Source organism: Cinclus cinclus, chromosome 3, assembly GCF_963662255.1.
Source record: "Cinclus cinclus chromosome 3, bCinCin1.1, whole genome shotgun sequence".
Classification (NCBI taxonomy): Eukaryota; Metazoa; Chordata; class Aves; order Passeriformes; family Cinclidae; genus Cinclus; species Cinclus cinclus.
This window is the reverse complement of record NC_085048.1, coordinates 85,306,231-85,325,744: the sequence shown is the minus strand read 5'-3', so window position 1 is coordinate 85,325,744 and position 19,514 is coordinate 85,306,231. Positions and strand designations below refer to the sequence as shown.

Sequence of the window (19,514 nt, the reverse complement as noted above, 5' to 3'; positions counted from 1 at the left end):
ATCTATTCATTCTGACTAATCAGAGGATGTATCACACAGTTGTTCATATACTTAATTGGAGTCTAATTTTGACATTTGCTTGTGTGTGATCCATTTCTCTAATATGGGGTTCTGCATGATGAATAATTTCCAAGGTGAGATTTGTATTCAGTTGCTTTTTTTTGAGAATTGGAATGAAATGTAGAGTTAAAGATAGTTTTATTGCAAAGCTAAGTTCTGATAAATCTACTTTTCCCTCCTCTCTAAAGAATTTGATTAAGAATTTTCAATTTAATAAATGAATTCAACTCGTGTTTCTAATAAGCTGATAAATTTCTTGTCATGTCTGCATTTTTTAAAATTCATAGAATCAAATGGGAAAGATAAGCTTTCCTGTTTGGTTTTATAGAGTTCATTGTTGGCTCATTGAACTAAACAAAATAAATTGAAAGGGAGAAAGGTAAGATCTGTGGGTTTGTTTTGGGGTTTTTTTTGTTCTTTTTTTATTCTTGTCCTTTTCGCAAGAGAGCGCCTCTTTTTTAAAGACTGTTCCAGTGCTTCATCAAACTCTTATTGCAGATCCTATAGTAGTAGCTTTTCTAGTTCAGTTCTTTACTAAATGCTACCAATCCCATGGTGCAAGGATGTATTCCACTCAAATAACATTGATGGGTTATTGTAAGTTATTGTCTTAACTTAAGCAGTCTTGGTTTTAATTAGAATTTCCTGTTAGATTTTTGTCCACTTAATTTTTGGTAAGATCATAGAATCAAAACTCTGAAACGTTCTGGAATACGGACCATGTGGAATGATTTTGAGTACCAGTAGTTTGAACAATTTCGAGTGCAGCTCAATTGAGTTTAGAAACATCATATAGTTTTGTAGGGTCGTAATTTATTTCATAAGCTTATTTTGAAAGTGAGTTTGCACTTCTGGTTTCTTTTTGACAGAAGCTTTTAAATTCAGGTCATGTTTGATAAACCTAATGAACTGTACTTGCACTTTCTGAGTCTGTCCCTTGTTTCTAAGGGCATAGCACTTTTCAGGATATCTTCTTTTTGCAGACCATGTTTGGAATACTGTTCCACTTCTTGTATGCCAAGAAATCCTTCCCAGTTGTTGTACATACTCTTGGGCTGGAGATTTTTACTACAGGATAATTTTTAAGAGTTTTTGAAGTTCCTTAAGAAAAATTTGCTGTAAACCTAAAAGGAGATGGTGTGTGTGTATATCTTACTATTTAAGAATGTACCTTGTCTTGTCCGCTGAGGTGAGTGTAGAAAATGGATTAATGGAAGGTTGATGAAATTTTTTCCCTGTTCAAGTAAGTAGTTTGCTTTATATTCTCTCTAGGCACTAATGAAGAAAAGTAAAAGCATATTGTAAGTGCCTGTGTCATGATAAAGATGATCCATTTCTGTATTGTTGTTTAGGAGCCACATGACTACAGGAAAGTACTCAAATCTGCTGCTGGTAAAAAAAGAGGGATCTCAGATCCTCCTTGCCTACTTCCACCCTCCCTAGAAGCTGAGTTTTCATCCTGCCTGCATTGCTGTTACTGTCTGACCTGAGGGCAGTGTGCTATGATGTACCCTTTTAGCAGAAATGCGCAGCAGGTTGTGAGGTGCAGGGTAAAACATCCTGAGCCTGAATTCTCTCCCCAGCTCTCTCCATTAATTTCAGTGTCAAGTATTGTGTCACTGAGACACTGTTGATGTTATGGCATGTGTACCATAGACTTTTACTTGAAAGTCTAAATCTTGTGTACTTTAGTAATCCTGTTTAAACCAGAAGGGTTGTTAACTTAGTATGTTCTGACTTCCCAGAGGTCCCAGTTCAGTGCTGTCTGGAACCTGCCCACCTTGGAAGTGATGATGCTGACTGAGGGACTTGAGTTCATTGAAGTGTTGAGAAGGGTGTCTAGAACCCTCTCAAAGGCAACGCCACTGTTCTTCATTGTCTTTAGGAAAGCTTGTTGATCATAAAGAGCCAGCATTATAGTGGGCACAAAGCTGAGATGAGAAAAGCATAGGTTTGGGTGATAGTTAAGGGGAAAGTTACCTAAAACTTTGATTTCACTTTTTTTTCATACACAGATACAGCTTTTCAGTGATAATGGACTTCATGAGGATGATGAACACTTTGCCAGCATGCAACTGTTAGCCTATATGCTGCTTTTGAGATGATATATTTGCTTGCAGTTCTCTCTGTTACTTAATTGCTGTTTTCGTCTACTGGCAGCTCCTTGGTGAGGTTGCCTTTGACAATAATTTCAGCTGCTGATGTGACTAAGTAGAACTTAGTGGGACACAGTAGAAGAGAAGAATTTGTACTGTTTTTTTTTTTGTTTTGTTTCAGGGTGGGTTTTTTTGGGGTGGGTTTTTTTTTGTGTTTTGGGTTTTTTTTTTTTTTTGTGTTTCTTTTTTGTATGTGTGTGGTGGTTTGTTTTTTTTTTTTTTTTTAAAGATCTGGCGGGGCAGGGCACAAATTCCTTTGTTGGCATCCTCTGATGACTACGAAAGGTTGAGATTCATCTCTCTGAGAACTGAGATCTGTGGGAGATGGGTTCCTTTAAACAGAGCCTAAATAATAAAATTAGTTTCCTTGCCTGGCCATTAGAAAAATGGGGTTCTAGCCAAAAGGATGTATGATACAATAGGACATGAAAATTAAGACGCTTTTGTTGGCAGAACTTGTTTTCACTTTTGCTTAGCAAAAGATGCATCTTTTAAATGTTAATCCACATCAGAGAGAGAGAGAGGGAGAGAGACTTTGTTCTGTACCTGGGATATGCTTCAAAGTGCTGGTTTTCACAATTCTGACAGCAAGACAGGAAACATGCTGTTAATTCATGCTGGCATCAGGGTAGCTGTCTGATAGGCAAAAACCTCACTTTGTAGGTGCTGATGTCTTGATAAAAGGACCTAGTATTAGCATGTTTTATTTGGGGTTTCAGGAAAGCGTTTTTAAGAGTCTGGAGTTGCCCTTGTGTTGTGACAATGACTTTGAACCTGTTGCATGTTGGTGAACTGTGTGCCTTTGCCACTGCTTTCATGCTTGGATGTGAGAGTTGCCAAGCCCAGCCTTAGTGTTCTTGATGTACTTTAGGCTTTTCTGTTATGCTCCATGAGCTTTTCTCTGCTATTGCATCGGATGGTTTATCTTTTTAGAAGTATTTTGCACTTCTGGCACAGTCAGCTATGCACAAATGCAGCTTCTGGTTCCTTTTGTTGATGTGACTTGGTTTCTGCGATGGTGAAGTTTAGTTATTCTGCTCCTTTCCCCACATACAGCTGTCGGTGGTGGTGGCACACATGCATAACATCTTCTCCACCTTCTGCACTATGACTTAATTCTCTAAAGCTGTGAGGTTAGCAGCATCAGGAGGTGGAAGAGTATTTGCCCATGCTTTTCTGAGGAAATGGAATAATGTTTGTAAGGTTAAATAAAACAACATGCTAAACTTAATTTCACTAGAAGAGAATGAATAAAACATGTTTGCAGATGGCCTAAGCTAGAGGTAGATTTTAGATGGCTGTGATGATGGTGTCATGCTGGGACTGTGTTGTGTTGCATGGTATGTGTCCAGTGTCTCTGGGAAGATTCCTGTGTGGTGGTTTGCCCTGGAGTAAGCTTCAAATGTCTCTGACTATCTTTTAACTGATAGGGCAACAAGCCTGTTAGTCCTTGCAGACTCTGTCCATTCTAGTAACTTTAGGATTGTCTTGAGTGCATGATAATCAGCATAGTAAAATATGAATTATTCTTCCTTACTCTCCCTTCTGCTCCCCAAATACAGATAGAATCATTTAGATTGGAAAAGACCTGTAAGATCATGAAGTGCAACCATTAACCCAGCATTGCCAAATCCAGTAGTAAGCCATGTCCCTAACCACTACACCTATACATCTTCAGAAAACCTTCAGAGATGGTGACTCTTGGGCAGCCTGTTCCAATGCTTGACTGCTCTTTCAGTGAATGAATTTTTCCTGACAGCCAATTGAGACCTGCCCTGGTGCAACTTGAGGCCGTTTTCTCTTGTCCTGTTACTCAGTATGTAGTAGAAGAGACTGACTCCCACTTTGCTATCCCCTACTTTCAGGTAATTGTAGAGAGACTCCTTTTCTCCAGGCTAAGCATCCCAGCTCCCTCAGCTGCTCCTCATAGCACTTGTGCTCCAGACCCTTCACCAGCTCCACTGCCCTTCTCTGCACATGCTCCAGTCACCTCAAGGTCTTTCTTGTAGTCAGGTGCCAAAAAATTGACAGGATTCCAGGGCTAGTCTGATTTGCACCTTTGCAGCTAGAGAACTTTCTTGCTGGTGATGCTACTTAACTGTGGTGCAGATGAACTCAAGCTGAATGAATTCCAGTACTTGGTCATCTCAATACCATCTCCTCTCCCTTATGCCCCTTCAACTTAGTATTTTTTCTCTTCTACTTCTTCCTGTTGTATTTAGACCAGAGGAAAAAAAAAAAAGGTAATATCTGCAGTATGCCATGAGGATGTGAATGGTGTTGTCCAAGACTTTAGATGTGGGGCTGTAAGAGATTGCTGGTTACCCCCCTGTGTTTGTTTTGCCTCAGAGCATTGCTCCAGTAGACATATCTTGGTGTCACAGAATGGAGGTGGCCTCTTACACCAGGACAATCAATATGTTACAGCAGTTGTCCCCAAAGTGGTTCATGTGCCCCAGGGGTTGAGCAAGATGATCTACTGTAGTGCAGAAGAAAAGTATTGTATTTATTTTTTCTTTAAAAGTCCACTAGCAAAAAGAAGGGCCCCGCATTGAAATAAATCTTTAATATTGTATTTTATTGAAAGTGGTGCCCTCACTTAGTCTGTATGCCAGAGGGTCTTGTGTCATGTAGAGCCTACAAAAGTGTCTTAAAGAGCGGAGGATGTTTTACACTGTGGAGGGCCATCCTTACTAGTTCATTTACTTTCATGTGTTGTGGCTCACTTGTACCTATTTAAGTGGATTTATGTATTATATTGTCTGGTTTTAATTAAACTAACCCTTATGAAGTAGACCTGTAGCTTAAAGATTCCCTCAAAAATCTGTGGATTTCAGGTAATACTAGAAATAGGAGCACAAGTGAACAGTAAGAATGTCAGAGCTTACACTATTGGCATGAGCTCTTCAATCAGGTAAAAGCAGTGACAGTCTAATTGGATTTAATCAATGAAGTCTAATGACACTCAATTCAGTACTTGAATTTTTAGTAGCCTCTCTTGAGCTTTCTTATCTAAAAGCAAACACTTGTTCTTCCTTCTGTGGAAACAACAGCTGAAGTAATATGAAAAACTATATGGCAGCAAACTAAAATGCTTTCCTTTGAAAGAGACATAAACAACATTGCCAAAGACTGGAAAAAACAAGTATTAGAAGAAGCTGGGCAGTGTGGGAAGCTTGGTATATAGTAGCGTGGAAGTATAAATGTTTCTAATATGTCTTAGCTGAAGGAGCTTGCCACATTCAATAATGAAATACGTTAAGAGCTACTGAGGAGCACTCTGTGGCCCAGAAATGCACAAAGTGCTGTAGGATGGCATCAGTGGGGTTAACTTTATAAACAAAAGACTTTAAAATAGAATTTAGTTTGTAATGAGATGGGAAATGGCCATGAAAATCTGTACACACCACAGCTCAGTGTTTATTTCCTGGCAAAACGGTTAAAATAGTTGTCAAACTTAAGGGTGAATTATGCCTTTTTGCTTTTACAAAAAGTCACATGTTCTGAATTTGCAGGACTTTTCTCTGCTGACAGATGGCTGTCAGTAGCATGTTACCTAGCAGGTATTTTTTAAAAAATAAACACATAAATATGTAATAAATAGTTTGTGAAGGCATGTGTGTATATAACTATATGCGTACATTGGGTATGCATGCTCAAATTTATTTTTCTTCTTAATATGATCAAAGAATTTTGAAGACCACTGTATTATAGGTTAAAGCAAAGATTAAAAGACATGCCATGAAGATTAAGAGCAGCCAGTTGTGCGGGTCTGGATATGTTCCACAGAGTTAGTGTCTGTGAATTAAGTTGCTGATGCCTGCTATGCATAAGATATGTGGTGTGATGCAGAGCCTATGAAGCACTGACTGACAGCAGAGGACTGAGGAAGCATCTCAGGGGACTGCTTGCTGCCTTCTGGCTTCACAGCCACTTGATCAAAAAGCTGTCCTAATTTTAGCAGTGAACTTGAGCTGTAATTGCAAGTCTAACCAGATAGAGTTCTTGCTTTGAAAATAATTGGAGTAACATTGTTGGCATTGGCTTATTGCATCTAATGGGAAAGAGGGGAGTAGGAGGTCTTGAGTTCTGCATTGATGCAAGCGAGCAGCCTTCACAGGTTGATTAAATTTTAAGCTTCATTCCCAGCTCATAGTTAGAAGGATCTTCAGATAATTTTACGTGGGGTTACTGGAATTTTCTGCCTTTCTACCTTTGAGACACTTACATGAAGAATACCTCAAGATTCTAACAGATTTCCAGAAATTTACAATAATCCTGTATAATAGGAAGCAGTAGTGAAAGAAGTACATGCAGCTTTCTTGAACAGCAAAACTTGTCTCTTCAAGTTTTCCAGCTTTCACAAGCTGCAATATCAATCAATGTGTTCAAAATCAAGGGCTTCTAGGCCTTTCTTCCCCCTCTTCTGTTTGCATTGCAAAAAAGCCCTGCTGAAAAAATCATAGCTTAGTTGCTACGATTTGTGGGGGTTAAAAGTGTCAAGACCAGGTTGTGAATTATTTAAACTGCTGTGAGTTTCTGTGTCAGAAATAATGCACGGTGCTGGGTCTTGCCTATGTCTAACTAATCCCAATTGCTGCTTGTTGAGGTTTGGGCTATTTTGCTTTCCAAGACATTCCACTGTAGTGGAATGGATTAATTGAGGACCGCACTCTTAAGTTCAAGCCTTAGCTGTCAGGGCAGACTGGTTGTAATACCATCCTTAGAGTGGCTTTGTTGTGCTTCTGAATTTTGTCTCTGAAAAGTGTTTAGTATTCTGATGAATGTTGATTAGTCAGCATGCACATGTGTATGTTTGAAGTCTTAAAATAGTCTTGTTTCAATGCTAATTAATTTCCTAGAGCTACATTTCTGAACTAGACTGAAGGCACATGCTAGAGGTGAAGTGCATCCTCTGCTTGGGGACAGTGACCTGGAATGATCTGGCATTCTCCAGGATGGGAATGTGCTCAAGACAATTACCTTCCTGTATGTAGAATAAAACTATTGCATGCACTTAGCTTAGCATCACACTGTCTTCTGACCAGGCTGGCCTGTCTGTGTGGCACAGGAGCACAGAGAGAACCTTGCTCTGCAGACTGGGGCTGGTGCTGTTGGCAGGGCCGTAAGTTCCACACTGAGATGTCTTTTGCTTTAGGTTGCCATAGGTGTGTTCAACACGTGGCACTGGGATGCAGCACATGAGTTTGGGTTCATGCTCTTCATGCTGCTGTTTTCCTTTGATCTCTTCTTCAGCTTGCTCGGTAGCCCTGATGCCCCTGGGCCTGGTGGGGTTTTGGCAGCTGCAGGCTGGCACTGTTAGTGAAAGTGATGACCTGAATTCTTGCACCTATGAGCCCACCATTCCTTGCTTGTCTAAATTCATCCAAGTCTAGGAAGCCTGAAGTGTGTGTAAAAAGGAAAGTTAAAATGACCTGTGAGAGGATTGGTACATTGTTCCTACTTGGGAGGAGGAGCACTGCTATTTGGTGAGCTAGTTTATGAACCACAGAAAAATAAAGGCACCTTAGTCTCCTCCCTAGTCCATGTGCAGTCTATATTCTGTGCACTGAGGCTTTCAAGACCAGGCTGGGTCGCCCTGAGCTGGCTCTTCTTTGTGTAGAAAGTCAGACCGTGGACCTTCAAGGATTCTTTCAGCATGGATTTTCATCCCATTTGTGTTGCTGAGAATCCATGTGCACATAGATGTTCCAGTTCTGGTAATAATTTCACTTCAGAGCATTGGAGCTACGTGATATCATTGTCTGCCCTTGGTAAGGAATGACTGAGATGAAAGTGGAAATAAGCCTTCATAAAATGTCCCCTTTCAGATTTCCATGTTTGAAAGCAGTGCATTTCAACTCAAGGAAGAGATTATTTCAAATAATCCTACAAACCTTATGGATTTGGGTTTTTTCTTACATAAATGCAACTTAGATTTGGGGGCAGAGAAGAAGGGGCAGAGGTTATAGAAAGATGAAGAGCCAGAGATGAATCATTGGGAGAACTACAGGAGGTGAATGGAAGCCTTGCCTTTATGCAGGAGAGAAAAGCAGCGTTTCTATACATAGAAAGTTACTTCCTCTGAAGTGGGTAGAATTTGTTCTTTCAAAGAAGGATAATCTGGAAGCATGTCTCAAAATCTTGAGCCTGGGCCATACTCTATTTCAAAACTGTCTGCACTGTATGATAAACTACTATGGTATATAGGTATGTATCTATTTGAATTTGGGCACCTGATTCATATGAGAAAAATCTTAGTATAGATAAGGTTTAAGTTGGTGTTCTCTTACCACAGCTGATTGTGAAAAATACCCAAGTCCCTTTACCTTAACCAGCTAACAAGAAAACATGTAACCTAATGATTTACTTGGAAGCTAATTCTGTCTTGGAAATAGCTCCACTTTTCTTGTTAAACCCAGTGTGGAAGTAACATGCACTTTAGTGCCTTTCCAACACATTGTGGAAATGAGTTGAATTTAACTTGTGTGTTGTGCTGCAAAGTTTTTTCTGTGCTGGTAATTGGAGGTTGGACAAGAGTTAGAGCACAGTCTGCACTTTGTGCTGGAGGGCTTGTCAAGTCTTACCCAACTACACTCTAAGCGAATCTTATTGTTGGGGCTTTGTACTGTGAGAAGTGAATTGGTGGCTGCAAGAGTAGGGTTGTTTTTCTTCTGTTCTTCCCCTTGCACACTGGATTTATAGTCTGCTTGCTCTAATTTTTTTTTTCCTTGTATTTCTGTGGTAGGGAAGAATAGCCCTGTTTGGATTGTGTAGATGATATACTCAAATGCCATCGGGTCAGTGCATACAGTATTAGAGAGAGAACAGTGACTAATGTCTCCATCATGTGGGTCATTTTTCCTTCTAGCCCTTCACCAGCAGTGCAGTGTAGCATAGTATCTTTAACACACTATGTGTTGCTGGATGCTTAGTGTGGCAAGAATCCTCTTGGAGATGTTCCTTCCCCTGTCTCTGATCAGCCCCAGCTCTGTTTTCCTGACTTGCATGGACAGGCATGTTTTTTGTCAGTAACTGATGCTGGCAGAGGCTGCTTGCTTTCCTCCCCCACGTCAGAGCTGAGAGATAGTAACTCCTTGCAGTGGGCTGTAGCATGTATGTAAAAGGCTTTTTATCAGCCTGCTCTATCTGTGTGTGATATCTCCCACATAAACGCCCCCTTACAGACTGTGTTAGGATGGCTCTTGCAGTTTGATTAAATGCTGCTTGTATATGAATGTCAGTGCATTTTACTGGATTTTTTGCAGGATCCTCAGCCCTACTTTGTACTTAAGGGGAATGACTCTGAAATGCAGACTTCTTAAAATTTATTTTCTCTTAAGGGGAATGACTAGAAATTCAGAGGTAGATAAAAGTGAGACAGACGTAAGACTATTTGTAGGTTATTTGTTCTGACTGTAGCACTGGATACTTTTGGTTTGTTCTTTTGCTGTAAAGAGAGTTAATGAACATTTTTTCCCTTCACTCATTGCCAAGTTACAGGATTGGCAAATGGAGGCATCAAAATTATAGGAAAAAACCCCATGATAATAAAGACAGAGATTTCATAAATGAACTAGAGACAAAATCTGTTATATCTGGATGCTGTACAAGGTGTTCGTCAGAAGGAAGAAGAAAACACAGATTGGGCATTAGTTAAAAGCAGCAAAGTGACTGTCATCCCTGTCCCACACATCCTGTCAGTTTGAAGTAAATTCAGACCTCCTGTTCTACTCTGATCTGTTTTTTCAGAGGTGAAAGGTACGAATGTGTGCTCCTCCAAGATACAGATCTTTGAGGGAACACACAGTGTACTTCTAACTTGGGAGAGGACAGAAGGAGTGGGGAGCCACCTCCTGAGCTTGAACCAGGGAGGCCTTTTCTCAAGTCACTGAACTAACTGCTTATGTGTGCCTCAAATGAGACAAACATGAGACATGAGATGAAGAAACTCCTCTCAGAGTAACCAAGGGGACAAAACAAATCTTGAACATGAGAAGTAAACAAAGCTAAGACTGCCTAGGAACCTCAGGCTCCTGCAGCATGAGCACCCAAACTCTATCATACATCATGGGGAAGCCTGGCTGCCCATTGCTGCCTCACAGCAGTGCATTGCCAGGGCTCCTGGAATGAGCAGACTGAGATGCTGTGGCTCTCAAACGGTGGAAGTCCAGGAAAGCATGCCTGGTACCTGTAGTGGGTGCTCACAAATCCCTTGCCACATGTTGTAGAAGTTGAAATTACTTCATTGGAGAGCTGTCTGGACAGCTGAATCCTTTTCTTTTGTCACCTCTGTGGATTTATGTCAGGAACACTAGAATTTTGTATTAAATCTTCCATATTTGTCATTGGTATTCGGGAATGTTAGGTATATAGGTATTAGGGAATTGGGTATGAAATTCATTGGAAAGCATGTGCTGAACTTTTTGCAACATGTGTTGGGCTTCTGAGCATCGGTGCAGTTGTGATTGGTGAAGATCCAAGTTTTCAAGCAGTGGTGTCTTGTAGAGCTCCAGTGTGGCATAAGAACATGTACCAGAGTAAAACTGGTATATGGATGTGTAGCCTACCCAATTAGATTTTAGGGTATAAAGGATGTTGGACAGTGTGTTGCCAGACAAGGGTTTGATAGTAGAAATTTTCAATGTGGGGACCAGTAACTCTGCATCTTCAATTAACATACTCTGTGTTTGTTGATGGTGTTGGATAATGATAGAAGGAAGAAGTTCAGTAGTACAAAACCCAGAGTCTTTTCCTTCCTTTGGAAAGGCAGTGATCTTGTGGTTAAGAGCCTCTTGTGCATTGCCAAGAGCTTGCTGTGTGTCCATGAGCAATCTGCATGTGCTCAGATTTTCCGAGAGGCTCATCAAATTTTCCGACTTTGTTTCTGTATCATTTTCCAGTCAGGGATTTTTTTATTTTTTTTTTTGTTTGTTATTTCCCCTCAACACTTCTGCTTATTTCAAGCTTCACTTGAAGTAGCAGATGCCTAGAAATGATCAAATTCAGTGCCAGGTTGGCACTGAATTGAAGCATCCAAGATACATAGCCATTTTGAAAACACCGACCTTAATTTCTCTGTTTGCTGATTCCTACCAGAGGGATTATGTGTCCTGTGTTCATAAAGTGTTTGAAAGGCACAGTAGGAGCGTGCAGTGGTACTGTGTGTTAGAGCAGCATGACAAAGATGCCTTGCATGTGTAGGAATTGTATTTTCATGGGGGTAGTGTACTGAAAATCATCAAATTAAGAGGGAAACCACATACGGAAAAGCCTTCCTGTTATCTGGTAAATTAAGAATAATATGGCCATAGTGCTGTTGGTGGGCTTCAGTTAAAGAATATGTTGCCATTTTGCAGGTTTGTCACTGGAGCGCTCCACCAACTCGATTGCCTCACGTGCTCGACTGTGTGAAAGGGAGGAGGACGTCATGGCTTGTTTTGAGAGAGCATGTGTTATTGCCCAGGTATACTTGCAGGAGCTTGAGAAGGTAAGAAGAAACGTGCTTAGTTTATTGCCTGGTGGCCTGGGTGGAATTCCCAGGGTTTTAACAGCAAAAATTAAAAAATGGAGAAATGTCAAGTGATCATAGCAAGGAGTATGAGAACAAGTTGGAAAGAGTGAGGTGTCTCTGTAAAATCCTTTGCAAAACAGCAGTTTAACTGGCCTCTACCTGTTTCCTCTGAGAATGAGGTCTGGAAATAAGTTTTGCCTATGGTAAAACACCAAATAGTTCAGATATGCACAAGTTTGGTTTAGCCCTTGCTAAAGAGAAACTGTGAGCTTTGCATGGCAAGACATTTTACATACCTCCTGTGTAAATGATGCACAACCTTAATGAGCTGCAAGAATCCTTTTTGGGTCATAGCAGTTTAGTTACCTGCACTTCACCTTTTCCAAGTGAACCTTGAGGAATCCAGATCATTAACACCTAGATCTTCCATGCCTAGAAGGCCGGGCTGGGTGGGGCTTGGAGCTGCCTGGTATAGCTGCCTGTGATAGGGGGTTGAAGCTAGATGATCTTAGAAGGTCCCTTCCAAACCAAACCATTCTGTGATTAGCAGCAAGTAACTGCTTAGCTAGTGGTAGGTAGGATGAATACTGGGAGCCCTCCACTGAGCCATGCAGATAAAATGTGCTACTGATTTGCTGGACCCATGCAAACTTGCCTAGCTGAGTTTATAGGACATACCCCATGCTTCTGTGCCCTTCTTGTGCCACACATTATGCTTGACATCAGCAGTACTGATGGTAATGCATTGTTGTCTGTCCTGTAGCTGAAAGGCCTTTGACTTTCTGACCAGATACTGATGCTCTTCTCAGTAGCAAAGGTGTGTTTCTGTTTCAGTTTTTTTTTTTTTTTTTTATTGCATTGAAACAAGAAAAACTAAGCTAAGTGTGCATATAAAAATTCATTAAGAAAGCCAACTAACAAGTGGAATGCTCTGTTTCTCTGCAGAAAAAAAAAAGAGAATAGTCTTTTAAATTTAAACTATTGTTGTCCTTCCATTGTGGAAGGATAAGTTCTTGCCAGTGCTGGACACTGTAAATTTTTTTTACTGACAGCTTGAGTCTACGAAGAAGGCAGAGGGTCTGACCTGTAATTCTTTCACTTACAATGGTAGAATCAGTAAGGTTGGAAAAGACCTCTGAGTTTACTGAGGCCAGCTATTAATTCAGCACTACCATGTTTGCCACTAAACCATGTTGCCAGGTGCCAGCACCACATACTTTTTGAACATTTCCAGGGATGGGGATTCCACCACTTCCCTGGACAGCTTGTTCCAGTGCTGGACCACTCTCTCAGTGAAGAAATTTTGCCTTAAATCACAGCTTGAGGCCATTTCCTCTTGTCCTGTCATTTGTAACTTGGGAGGAGATCGACCCCCACCTCTCCAGAACCTTCTTTCACATAGTTGTCTCTGGACACAGAGTCAAAAATGTAGGATTGACGACAGACGTAGTAGAAGTTCATAGTCCTTCTCCAGTCCTATGTGAAAAAGCCTGCTTTGGAGAGGCAACTTTCAGCATGGGAATTGGCTTGTTAGCAGTGAGGAAGCAAAACCAAGAAACATTTGATGGGACAGATAGAGCAGATGAAGATTCTTCCATCAGGACTCCTGATGACTTGCTAGCTTTTAACAAATATTTATGTTACATTGAACTCAATAAACCTACTCAAATATTGTATTGATATTTCTGTGCAACGTGCTGGATCTTTGTAGTTTGAGTGGTATTTCCCAAGCTGTTTGTGTTAATATGTAGCTTTTTACTTACTTTATTAAAGGTTGACAAGAAATAATGGATGGTGTTTAAAAACCTCATATTGCATTCAGAATATCTCATGGAAGTTATTATAGAATTTATTTTAGAATTTGTTTTATAACATTTCTTAATAACTAATAAATGTAATATTTCATTCTTGAAGATGTCACTGGCTCATGAGGACCTGGCTAGTTCTGACAGTTATCTGTATTCCCAGACATTTCTTTTTTTCCCTTACAGACCTTAAACAACACACATTCAAGGAATATCAAGGGCAACAATGTGGCTTATTCTGAGTTTGAACTTTCCTATTTTCTGGAAGCAGCTCTACAGAGTGCGTATGTGACTCAGTTAAAGAAAGGGTAGGTGGATGCAGATATTAATAAAATTAGATAATATTGCATGTTTTGTCTCAGATGAGGACTAATATTTTTTGTGTTCTGTTACAACTTCTGGCTGCTGGCTCACCTCAAGTCTCCTCAGTGTCATTCCCTTTCTCCTGTTTGTGTCTCTCTGTCTTTCTTAAGAATCTTAAACATAATTTTTCCAGACCGACAAGAAGGGTGGGGTAGAACAATATTCTTGTCTTGACTCAGCTTTGCTCCCTGTGGAGACAAGGGGAGTTTAACTGTGAAAAGCGAGTGAAATTTATATTGCTGCGTGCCCTTAAAATTTTCAGCCGCAGTGCCTGGTTTAGAATTCAGTGAAGTCTTACAGGTAGTTTCTTTCAGTCATTCATTTATTTGTTTGTTTGTCTAAGGTCTTAGATATCCCAGTCAATGCCCCAGATCTGTGTGTTTTTACTATGGAGAATGTATGTGGGAACAGTGCTGCTCTAGGGTGTTTATCATGCCTTCGAAATACAGCTCCCAGTGAACTTCAGAAGGGCAGGAAGAGCTAATGTCTACACGCCTACAGTGAATTTCACAAGCCTACAATGATCAGCAGGAAAGACACTGTGAATGCCCACTTTCAAAGGCTATTGGTGAGGACATGCTGTTCCCTAAACCAGGCCATGTCTTCAAAACATAATTAACTTTGGTTATCCAGTGGGGAGATTTTGTCATCTGGGAGTGTCTCATCAGGATGTGTAAATAGTACTTGTAAGAATCTATCCTTCCTTAGTCCTCCTCTTGCACCATATTACCTCATTTATTATCAAGGAGTCAGGTACTGGGTTTCTCACTACAAACTGTCTTCACAAATATTTAATTTGGCTTTTTTTGCCTTTACCTCCAGTGAAAGATACTTTCTCTCATTTTCTTCATTTCTTTTTCTGGTGAGTAGAATGAGGAAGAAAGCAAACAAAAAAAAATCAAAAACAACAACAACAAAAATACAACCAAAAAAAAAATCCCACAAAAAAAACCTGAAAAGAAGAAAACTTGGGGGAAAACAGTCCCAGCAAAAATCAGTTTCAATCCTTCTGTAGAAAACTGATATAATTTTTTAATTCTGCTGGAGGAGGAGCATTGTTTAGAGCTTTTTTGCTAGCTTTTTATCCCCCAAGGATGACTTTAAATGCAGCTGTGAATAGCCACTGTTCTCCATGCATGTGGAGCAAATCGCATATCCATGAGATGTGCCTTTCAGGTAAGACTTGTTTTAACCCGGGGGCTTAGAAAAACACAAAGCTCAGATGTTGTTAAATGACCCCTTTAGTCAGGCAAGTACAAGTTTATGCACAGAACAAAGTATGAACTTGTAAAGCATAGTCTTTATGCTTTAGTTTCAGTATCTGCTTGGTATGTGGTTTTCCCAGGTAAACTGGGGTTGGCCAGCTGTGGCACAGTATGTGCTTTCCAAACCTTCTGCCCTTCTCATGGCAAACAAAAAGCTCAGGTCTTGCCAGTAGGCTCATAAACTGTGTAGTAAAATAAAATCCCATTTAGAACATACGGCACTGATGTCCTCCAGGCACCTTTTGAATACTAAACTCATGTTCATTTTATTCAGCAGCTTTGTAAATTCAGTCTTTGTCAGTGATGAGTTCATTATATCTAGTATGATATTTTGGCTATTACTGTGGGCCCTGCGTGTTCACTTCCCATATTATTTTAATGATAGCCTTAAAAACAAAAACCCAATCCCAATCAAAAACAAACCACAAAAAAACTTTACAGGAAAAAAACAATTTGAAGGAAAATACTTGTGAGAATTAAGCCATGCTTTGATTATAAGCTGAATTGCTGCAATAGCAGCAAAATGTTCTCTGTAGCTGTTTCCTGATGAAAGAGCAGTGGAGCTCCTGCAGCTCGGATGGGAGTGGAATCCCACTGGCTCCTTACTTTCTGCAGTACAAGTGAGAAGCATCAGCCAGGGTTGGAAGGTCCACTGGGATAAAAGGAGCCTGGTGGGACGTGGCAACTTGTCCGCCCCCACAGCTGATACTAATGTGTGTGTGGTTTCTACCACGAGAGGGCATAAGCAGCATTGGGATATATTAAGGAAAGGGGAGGGACATGGGAAAAGGCTTTTTAGGATGCTTCATGAGTATAATAGATTACTCCACCTGATACTGAACAGCTCAAAGAAATGCTTTTGTTCCCCTTATTGCTTCCAGTGTGTTCAGGTAGGAAATAAGCCTTGGATGATGACTGCTCAAGCTGTCAGGGTGTAGGTTCTGTCAGATGGGATGTCCTTCCCCAGTGCTACATGTGTACAGAAGGAAGAGTGAGTTTTTTATTCTTGTCTCAACAGGCAGAAGAGCTGAGGGATACAAGTGCTGTTGTTATGCTTTTGCTCCTGCTGGCAGGATCAGATGTGCTCTTCTTGGAGTGTGGTCAGGCATGTCCTTTTCTCTTGTAGTATGCAGTGGAAAGAAGACAACAATATAAAGAAAAGGTCCAGTCTCCCTTTCAGGTGTTAAACTGCCAGCTGTAAGGACCGAACAAGTCTTGCAGCTGTAGAAGTCATAGATGCTTTTAATGAGATGCCACGGAAAAATATTGTGTCACTGAAGATGCATTTCCTGCAGTTGTTTGCCATGCTGCAGCCTGAGAAAGCTTTCTTTTGATCCTCCAGTGAGGAATGTTGATGCTGTGGATGCAGAGCATAGGAAAGCAGGTGCTGTCATATTGTAAGAGGCAGCCAGTTGTCTTCATGTTGTCTTCTGCACTAGGTTTGGGTTAGTTTTTTTTTTGTTTGTTTTTTTGGGGGTTTTTTTCTGATGCAGATGTATGACTATTAGGCTCATTTCTCACTGCCTTTTCTTCTTGTGTCTGTGCATGAACAGCTGTTTAAGGAGAGGGTATGGTTTGTTAGAAACCTGGGTGAGGTGCAAAGATGCAAAAGGAGGTGGGTAGAGGCAGTGGTGTTGCTGCTGTTTCTGTATTTTGGGTACTGCTTTACTCTGGAGAGGTGATGCTGCAAACTGCCATGTAATTAATCTTAAGGTGGTCTGTTCTGTCAGCAACTGATTGTTTTAACAGTAGATGAGTGGGGATAAGAACATAATCTGCTGGTGACCATGTTGTTGGGGGACTGTCTTTGCAGACCTCTCTGTCCACAGTCTACTCCTTTGTCAATATTTTTCCCAGCAATTTGCATAGAAAATAGTGTACTACTTTATTTTTTTGTGTCTTAAAATTTTATGTAATGTTAACCAAACTGTGTGACACAATTCTGATATGACTGTTTTGATTCATGGACTGGTAATGAATCTATATTAATAGGGTACGTGCATAAAACTTGTTTTTATACCAAGCTGGACTGACTGGAGTCTCAAGTTGCTCTTTGTCACAGTTTGTGCCCATGATTGTCTGTGTTAATTTTTATTAGATTAACTATAACTGAATCCTAAACTGGTCTTCATCATGTTTTTTTCAAATGGTGCTCTGACCACTAAACTGTGGCTAAAACTAAAATCAAGGCAGTTTAATGATCATGTCCTTTTCCCTTCCTGTTTTTCTCATTTCTTTTTCTGGCGTCTTCACAGTACAATATGGGCCTATGGACTCTTCCAGCTCATTTCATTTCCATGATCTAATACTTCACTTACGATACCATGGCTTGAGGCAACATTACCTGGGGTTTCCAGGTAGTCCTCAATCCAAGTCCTGCAGAGGCTCAAGATTCTTTAGTTTCTAATCTAAGTAAGATCAAGTTTTCACTGTGGATTGCCAGAGGCTTTATGTCTGCATCCTCATCCAGTCACCTACATAGCATGTATTTCTGTTCCAAATACGTACTTTTCTTTCTGTTAACTTATTAGGGTCCTAATTAAAAAAAAAAATCCCTTCAAGTTCACATTTAGTATATAAAGGACATATATTAATGGAACAGTGGGTTCCTTGTTATGAGCAGAGCAATTCATAGGCTCAGAATGACATGTGCTCAGATGGTCTCCTGGCTTGGAACAGTAGGGTGGAAAGACAAACTCCTGTGTTTGCAGAATGCTGGCAGGTGTGCTCTGTCTCCTGTCACAGCTCAGTAATGTTTGATAAAGTTCAAAATACAAAAGCTGCCAAACCAAATTCTCAGTCCTGTAGAACTGGTATGGTTGGGAGCTTGGGATGGAGTGGGTGCTCTTTGGTAGATCCTGACCACATGGACAGCTGAGTGGGAAGTGGTGAGTGCTGGGTGCTCCTCCTGTGCTGCCCATTTTGCACTCCTACTGTCTGTTAAAGGTGTTCCTAAGCATTTGTCATGTGGTGCATGGTTCCAGCCCTGACTACTGACAGATGGGCAGCAGTTTGCCATTTATTCTTTCATTCGCTTCAGTTTGTCTGTTCCTTGTTTTTCTTACCCCCTTCCCTCCACCCCAGAGCAAGGTGTTTCTGCCAGGAGGCTTAACTTATTTTATGGCCTGGTCTAAAATATTGAACTGTAATGGTCCTTTAGTTTTCTAGGAACAAACCTGTCTCCTTTTATCACATTATGTAGGTTTTTCTTCTCATAAGTACGTGCCAAATGTGAAATCAATTGGCTTTGCAAGTGGTCACTAGTTTTCTTTCTGGTTGGTTAATGCAATTCATTGGCACTTTATTAAGACAAATATCATCATGCTAACAAGAAACCTAAATAAATGCATTTTTGAAAATGCTGTAGAACTGTTACACTCTACAACTCTTCCATCCAGTCTCCTAAGGAGCCCATGGAAGAACAGAAAATGCTGGTAGTTTTCAGTAATCAAGAAGGGCAGGTGAATTTTGTTTTGATGGGGAAATCTGTTAATTTTTTCTCTCTGATAGTAAATGCCATGTAAACAGTTCAGTTGGATATGGTCACTACTTGTGCATAAGGTCCAGAGCTGCATCTTTGTAGGTATATTCTATTCTAGACCCACCTAAAAGCACCTGATGTCTTGGCCCTGTCATTGGAGTGCTTGCTGAAATATTTTAAGTCCAACTTAAAAAAACTTTCTTGACCTTTTTTTGTTGTCAATAAACTCAAAAGCACATTTTTTACTTGGGAGAAGGTGGAAGGAAAAAATACAGCATCATACTTTTCTCTACAAGTCTACAAGATTTTTTTGCTCTTCTTACATTCTTGCTTGTGCATTTCCCATTATTAGATAATCTGTAGATTACCTCAAAATATAAAACTGAGATGGGTGTTGCTTGGAAGTAAGGTCATATGCATTTGCATTCTGTGATGTGGTGACTACAAGCTTTACTGTGGCATTTTATGTAGCTAATATTCATGGTAAACACATTTTTATCTCTGCACCCCCAAAATAATTACCTGGGGTTTTTTTTTTGTTTTTTTTTTTTATTATCATAAAATGTTTGCTGTTGATTCTGGAGTGCAAGAAGGTTTGCAGTGCATGAAAACTGGCACAAGTCCTGTCTGTACTGCTTGCCTTCAAAATCTAATCAGTTTGACAGAAAAGGTTTTTATGGCTTTGTTTTTAAATGAAATTTAGCTTTTGTCTGTGCAGAAAATTCTCTTGGATAAGCTGAAGTGACAGTTAATGTACCAGTACAACTGCTTATTTTGTTGTCTTGTACAGCGTTGCTTCTTTTCTGATAGCTTGTATTTCTTTGGGTAGCTTTGACCCTGCAGTGAATGTGTGTTGAACCCTTTTGCAGT

General features: G+C 40.2%; 1 protein-coding gene across 2 annotated transcripts in view; it reads left to right on the top strand.

Moving 5' to 3' along the window:
* TTC7A (tetratricopeptide repeat domain 7A) overlaps window positions 1–19,514 on the top strand; it is a 166,179-nt gene that overhangs the window by 9,418 nt on the left and 137,247 nt on the right. For both annotated transcript variants that reach the window (XM_062490355.1, XM_062490354.1), the window contains exons 4-5: window positions 11,576–11,706; window positions 13,722–13,843. In XM_062490355.1, the coding sequence (XP_062346339.1) occupies window positions 11,576–11,706; window positions 13,722–13,843 (253 nt within the window). The remainder of the gene's footprint in view (window positions 1–11,575; window positions 11,707–13,721; window positions 13,844–19,514) is intronic.